At 44.5% G+C, this 7703-nt stretch overlaps 1 protein-coding gene across 1 annotated transcript; it reads right to left on the reverse strand.

The window, feature by feature from the left end:
• Window positions 1-3907: 3907 nt before the first annotated feature.
• Window positions 3908-4857, reverse strand: LOC127214330 (olfactory receptor 9A4). The gene is given in 5 exon segments (XM_051174733.1): window positions 3908-3977; window positions 3979-4029; window positions 4031-4379; window positions 4382-4754; window positions 4756-4857. Coding segments are annotated over 5 exon segments (945 nt in total).
• Window positions 4858-7703: the final 2846 nt, after the last annotated feature.

A 7703-nucleotide genomic window follows, 5' to 3' on the forward strand; every position in this document is an offset into this window, starting at 1 on the left:
TGTGATATTGGGAGGTGGTAGAACCTTGAAGAGGTTCTGAAGCCTTTAAAGACTCTTGGGATGTATTTACGGCCCTGAGAGTGCTCCCTCTATAGGGCGTTTACAACCCTCAGCCCTTTCTTCCTCTCTCTTTTGCTTTCAAGCCAGGGGTGGTTTTCCTCCATTGCCTGCTTCTAACTTGATGTGTGGCCTCTCCAAAGAGCCAATAACAGTGAGGACAACTGATTATGGACTGAAACCTCCAAAACGTTTGATAAGTTATTTATCTCGGGTATTTGTAGCAGCGGTGCAAAGCTTGTTAGCACAACCTGTATTTTATTCTATGGATGACAAATTTGTTTATTCCTGTATCAGCTGAATGATATCTAAGCTTTTCCATTTGTCAACTACCATAACTATTACAAACATACACTTCGCAAGTATATACCTAGGAGTGTGATTGCTTGTTCATGTAGTTATATGATACATTGTTTAAAGGAATTTCATCTTTTTTTTTATAATTTTGTATTTAAATTTAAAACAAGCTTGTTTTATATGTCATTCCCAGTTCCCGCACCCTCCCATCCTCTCCTGCCCCCCTACCAACCCCCATCCCCGTTCTGCTCCCCAGGTAGGTGGAACCCTTCCATTAGGAGTCTTCAAATCTGTAACATCATTTGGAGCAGGGCTTAGGGCCTTCCCCGTGTGTCTAGGCTGAGGGAATATCCCTCTATGTGGAATGGGCTCCCATTCGTATACTAGGGATAAATACTGATCCACTACCAGAGGCCCCATAGACTGCCCAGTCCTCCTAACTGACACCACATTCAGGGAATCTGGGTCAGTCCTATGCTGGTTTCCCAGCTATCAGACTAGGGTCCTTGAGCTCCTTCTTGTTCAGATCAGTTCAGATCTCAACCCTGGTCTTGACCCCTTTGCTCATCACTCCTCCCTCTCTACAACTGGATTCCAGGAGTTCCTCTCAGTGCTTAGCTGTGGGTGTCTGCTTCTGCTTCCATCAGCTACTGGATGAAGGCTCTAGGATGGCAGGTGAGGTAGTCATCAATCTCATTATTGGGGAAGGGCATTCAAGGTAGCCTCTCATTCTTCAAAAGCTATTGAACAATCATACCTTCCCATCAGTAATATATATGGACCCTAATATTTTCACATCCTTGCCAACATATGCTGTTATCTATCAATCTACTTTGCTTTATGTTTCCCATAGTTATTTTGATTTGTGTTCGATTACCATTCTCCATCATCTGATGAAGAATTAGAAGCATCTTCTGTGTACATACCACACTTTTCCATTAGAGACTTAAGGAAAGGATGGGGCCATTTCCACACACCTAATTCTCTTAATCATGATGAGCCTTCAGCTTCTATGTTATGATCTAGAAATAGCTCCATAATTATATTTTTATGCCATGCTGAAGGAAAAAACCAGGATTTTGTACATACTGAGCTATCATCTGCCAATAAGCTACAACTTCCTTGTTTTATCATTTTTTAGTAAATTTTACATAAAAATTATATATAAATACAAACATCACACACAAAATTAACCAGACCCAAAATCTCTACAATTTAATGAGTGTGTGTGTGTGTGTGTGTGTGTGTGTGTGTGTGTGTGTGTGACGTTTCTAATCATTACAGGAAGAACATCACTGTTCTGTCAGCTTCATAAAGTTCCGCTGAGTGGAAGAAATGTTGTTTAACTAGTTCCCCACGGATACCCCACACAGCATCAACGTGTGGTTTTAAAAATGCTTCACTGGGTTACTTTACAAAGTAGCCATGATTAGAGATAGGGTGGGGTGGCGGGAAAGAGAGAAGGTTGGCAAGGCTGGGAACTGGGAACACCAACTGAAGAAAAGTGGACAATGCTCGTGGGAAGCTCTGTTTTGTTACTTTGTAGCGAGGGAAAATAGGGGTCCAGAAGGACACTGTAAAACCAGGGTAGCCCCGAGAGGAACAGGAGATGGCTGGGGAAGGGCTGCAGGAACGGATGAACAAATGAACAGGACAAAAGCAAAGGGCGAACTCTGGACCTGGGAAAGGTTGGAGACTGAGAATCCCAGAGAGGAACAAAGGTTGCCCCTTCTCTCGCTGCATGCACTGCGGCCCTCAGTCCACGGCCATGGGAAGCCCAGCCTCCCTTCTCATTCCAAGCAGCAGGACACCGTTCCTTGGGGGCAGAGTAAGATCTGCGTGATAGTGTAAGGGAATAAATACCTCCTTACCCAGGTCTCCCTGTAACACCTCAAGAAAGGTTTCCAATTAGAGAGGCGATTGCTAGGTCTCAGGTAGTCTATATGTCTAGGAATGAGCTCAGGCTAGACTATGGGGGGACTTCTGGTGTTAGATAAAAGCCAGCATCCCTGGGGGACTTGTAAAACTGATTCCCATTTGCCAAGAGAAGTCGTTTCTCTCTACCTCTTGCAGAAGGGACAAATGGCCAACCTGTGGTCCCTTATAGAGCCCATGCTGGCCTTCAGGCTCCCTCGGTCTCTATTCACATGAACTTGTACCTTTCAAAGTCCATGCTAGCCTCCTCATAATGCACAGGACTTGTCCACCCCGAACAGTCCCTCTCTTAGGCTATCTGCTCACTCCCTTGCCGTCTCCACGATTCTCTTGCTATGCTCTGTCCTCTACCTCTTGCCATCTCTGCAGTTCATGTCCAGTCATTTGCTTTTCTCTCTGCTCTGTGTTGCATGGTAAATAAAAGACGCAGAGACTAATGTTGGGGTTCAAGCTTCAAGCTGAAGATCAGAAAAGCAAAGCAGCTGGGCACTAGCTCTTACTCTACCTCAGACTGATGTGTGATCCCGGCCCCACCAAACCTCAGACTGAAGCTTCTCTGCCGAGTAGCTGGAGAATCCTGAGACCATTGTCTTCCTGTCCTCAATGTGGCTGTAGAAGGAATCCCTCCTTCTTCAATGTGGCTGGAGAATGATTGCCTGATACTGACTACTGAAGACCCTGATCCTTTATTTTATTCCCCTCCAGCGCTGGGATTAAAGGTGTATGATATCATCTTTGTGAGCTGTTTCTCTTTAGGGCTGGATCAATCTTGTGTGGCCTTGGACTCGCAGAGATCCGTCTACCTCTTAATTCTGAGTCCTAGGATCTTAACCTCCTAGCTTCTGGCTGCTGGGACTAAAGGTGTGTATCACCACTGCCTGATCTCTATAGCTTGAGGCTGGCGTTCCTTTCTGAATCCTCAGGCAAGCTTTAGTAAATAATAAATAATATATCACTGCAGCTCTTTACTCTTCAAGATGCCTCTGGATATTTTCTCTTATTTATAATTCTTTTAAAAAAATTAAAAAAAGAAACAATCATCTCAACAATTTCTTTACTGTGCCCTGTTGCATACAGTGACAGTGGCTATAAAACGTCCCATCAAAATCAGGGCAGATACACAGATGAACTCTCAGTATTCGTAAGACCTATACAAGTTCAAGCCAGAAAGGGAGCAGGGAACCAGCGGGAAGAAGGGGAAGTAAGCAAAAACCTCAGGGAAGCTGCTTGCAATTGATATCCCTAAAGAGGCTAAAGAGCGAAAATTGATTCTCTTCAATGGAGTGACACTTGGTGTACCAACCATACTCCACACCAGGCTCCATCCTCAGGAGAAGATGATCAACACAAATATGACTCGGTGGCTTTTAATGGGTTTTCAGCTTGGAGATTTGTTTTAAAGAGAGAAAAAGAACATGAAGTTGAATGGGTAGGGAAGGGGTATCTGGGAGGGAAAGAATATGATAAAAAGAAAAAAAAACTACAGTCACAACTTGACGTCTCTGAATCCAGATGACTTGAAGATGATAGTGATTATGATACAGCTCAGAGATGTTCTTCTCATATTATCCCAGCAATCTTAGTATGTGTTTGCTCCTGTAAATGCCTCGGGGCAAGACTAGCTCTTGAATAACTGGTAGCAGCGTTTCACGCCATCCCGAAGGGCTTCTATGACTTTGTCATTACGGAGGGTTGAGGAAAGGAGTTATGATGGAAATCATCAGAGAAACCACCCTGTGTACTTAGCGCCTGCGTTTGCTTGGGTTTCACATAGAGGAACAAGCAGCTGCCGTAACCAATGATAACAAAGGTGAAGTGGGAAGCACAGGTGGAGAAGGCTTTCCTCCGGCCAGAGGCTGAGGGGATCTTGAGGATGGTGGAGATGATGTAGGTGTAGGAGACCATTGTGGGGATCAGAGAACCAAAAAGAACAAAAACAGCCATTACAAAGAGGACAAACTCTATGAAAATAGTATTATCGCAGGGTAATCTGAGCAACTGCCCCCTGTCACAGAAGAAAATGTCCACAACATTTGATTTGCAGTAGGTAAGGTGAAATGTAGCATAAACGGGCCAGATTTGATAAAGGATCCAAACACCCAAGATACAATTACCTCAGAGTTACAGGTATGACTGTTCATGATGACATTGTATCTCAAAGGGTTGCAAATGTATCTCAAAGGGTTGCAAACAGCCTCATAACGATCCACAGCCATCACTCCCAGCAATGAAAACTCTGTGGTCCCCAGGGAAAGTTGCAGAAAGAGTTGTGTAACACATCCAGCCAGAGATACCGCCTGCATCCCAGGGAGCAGCAGCCCCCACAGCATCACGGGAACAATAATGGTTGTGAGCAGGATCTCAAGAATGGAGAGGTGAGCAAGGAAGAAATACATGGACGACTTAAGACGTTTGTCAGCACAGACGATTACGATGATGACTGTGTTGCCCACTAAAGACACTAAAGTAGAAGAAGCAGAAGGTAGCGAAAAGGATGAGGTGTAGTTTTTTAGAGCCAGGGAAACCAACAAGATAAAATTCAGTGGCACTGGTGTAATTCCCCGGCATTTAGCTCTGAGTCCTTTTTCCTTGTGAAATCTAGACAGCAATGGAGAGACAGAAGGAGGACAATGCTTCTCACCTCAGAAGCGTTGAAGACATTACCAGGTTCAAGAAACATCTCCCTTACATTCCGTAATCCACAACACGGCTATTATTTCTGTCCAAAGTTGTTCTTAAATGTTCAAGGGATAACATACGTATGAGTTCTTATATAAGGACATATGTGAGAATATATATATATAATATATATATATATATTAGAAGTGAGCAAGTTCACATGGATGAGTGCTAATCATCAATACCACACCATACGCTCCATAAGCAGGGACACATACCCAGGGTAACGTGCACCTTTGTCTCTCAGTGTGCTAGAAACCCTCTACATTCTGCTGTGACCAGCCATCAATCACACTGCTTCCCTGACCACAGTCTGCTAACTTATGACACCTCTGCTCTGGCACTGTCCCCTCTTACAAACTCCTACGGCATTTCAGTGATCCTAAGTACTCCTGGGCAGTCCCACAGAGACGGGGCTCCTTGTATCATCCTTTGCTCCCTCCAAACACAGGCTCCATTTGCATGATGTTCATTTTTGCCTTTCCGTGTGCGTCAGTTACAGAGTGTGGCAGGGGAGAGTGGAATCCACAGAGAACACTGCTGGGAGACACGGCCCCTTCTGGACTGAAGCGCTGCATTTCCCCCAACTCCGGGGCTTGCTTCCCGGAGCAGCTTACCCCCTTGCCCGTTTTTTGTTGTCATGGATGGAAGGTACCCTCACCTCTTACCTCAGTGAACGTGTTTCCTACAAACAAGCAAGGAAGAGTCCAGAAGGAGTGACAGGCATCAAACCTTAATCTTCAGTTGCCATCTGTCCTACGAAGTGTCCACCTGGACCGGAAGGCGAGAAAGTTAACTGTGGAGAGAAGACAGCATCTGCTATGTCCCCGGGGTCTCAAGCTCTACTTTCCATGGGAGATGGGACCTCAAATGGCCTCTGTGCCCCTACATCCAACCCAGCACGGTCTTACCGTGCAACTTGGGGAATGCCGCATCAACTCAACAGTGACAGTCCATTTTCTCCACAGTCCTGGGGAAAGAGGAATGCACCAGAAAACGCCAGTGGGTCCTCGTGAGTTCCCTCCCTCCCCTCATTCAGGTCCCTGCAACAAACACTAGCAGAAAGGGAATTTTTTTACACATTGCGATGGAAGTGTAAGTTAGAATTGTCAACATAGAGGAGAGCAAGTTCCTCAAAACGTATTAATATGGCTGCTATGCGATTCAACAACATACAAATTTGTGCTATAAAAAAAAAAAAAAAATGAATGAATGAATGAATGAAATCAGAACACCACAAAGGTACCTTCATGCGTGAGTCTGTCGCTAAGATGTAGATTAGATGCTTATCGTTGGTGGATGGATTGTGAAAACATGGTAATACTATTCACTTGTGAAAAACGATGAACCCTATCATTTTCAGAAGAAAAGAGGAGGAACCATTGAATTAGAAGAATATTTTCAAACACTGAGAAGTTTTCCTGCAGGTGACTCCCAAGGGACCAATTATTTCTTCACTCTGAAAACTTTGTAAGGAGTCAAAGCAATTACCAAAGAACACATACCTCAGTTTTTATTAGTTTATCGGGGCATGAGTCACTCGGATTTTCCTCTTGAGAGATTACCCTATAGTTCTTTCCACGTGATAAGCATCATCACCGTAAGCATCTTGGGGAAGAAGGAGTTTGTTTTCATTTCCAGCTTACAATTCATCACCGATGGAATCCAAGACAGGAGCTCACGGCAGGAACTTGGCAGCAGGAACTAAAGAAGACACCATGGGGGAACTGCCCTCTGGCTTGCTTAGCTACTTTTTTTAATGCAACCTAGGCCCACCTGCCTAAGGTGAGCATCCCACTCCATGGCCCCCATCCCTAGCAGTGAACTGGACCAACCTACATCAATTAGCAATTAACAAAATGCCCACAGGCCAGTCTGATGGGGGTGCCTCTTTAATTGAAGTTCCCTCTTCCCAGTTGACAATCAAGATGAGCCACCTAACTCCTCTTAATCAATACCTGTCATTGCCATTACATGTCTCTCAACCAACCACATCCTCCGTTCTATCTCACATCTCTCAACCATGTCTTCCTTCCTCCACACGCCTTTTAGTCGTACCCTTCATCGCCAGCACACACCTGTTGATCCATCCCTTGATATATATCACACACACACTAACTTCGTCGCCTTGCTCTCCTTTTCTGAAGTAACTTCAAGGTTTTGAAAATTTGACTTACGACAGACAATTCTCTGCCTTGTAGCTAACATAAAATAAAGACTATTGGGGAAGATGTGTCTTATATCTTCCTAAACAAATTCTAGGTAAAGAGTGTTTCTGAAGTGCTTTCCGTCCCTTTTCTGGAATCCTTCTCCTTAGTGGTGTTCTTCCAGATCCCGTTTTCTAACAGTAAGTTCTAAAAGGCAGATCCTCAGGAAAGAACGATGAAAGAGACATCTTGATAGAGGAAGCCATTATGGGGTTAGGGGAAACCTGGTACTAGAAAAACTCTCATGAATCCACAAGGATGATCCCAGCTAAGACTTCTAGCAACAGTGGAGAGGGTGTCTGAACTGACCTCCCCTATAATCACATCAGTGATTACCCTGATTGACATCATAGAACCTTCATCCATAACTGATGGAAGCAGACACAGTAAGATACAGCCAAGCACTGAGATGAGATGCTGGAGTTCAATTGAAGAGGGGAGGAGGGATCATAATAACAAGGGGGGATCGAGATGGGGGAAACTACAGAGACAGCCAACCTGAACTAGTAGGAGTTCGTGGACTATGGA

The sequence above is a fragment of the Phodopus roborovskii genome, unplaced genomic scaffold, assembly GCF_943737965.1.
Source record: "Phodopus roborovskii unplaced genomic scaffold, PHOROB, whole genome shotgun sequence".
In the NCBI taxonomy this organism is placed as follows: Eukaryota; Metazoa; Chordata; class Mammalia; order Rodentia; family Cricetidae; genus Phodopus; species Phodopus roborovskii.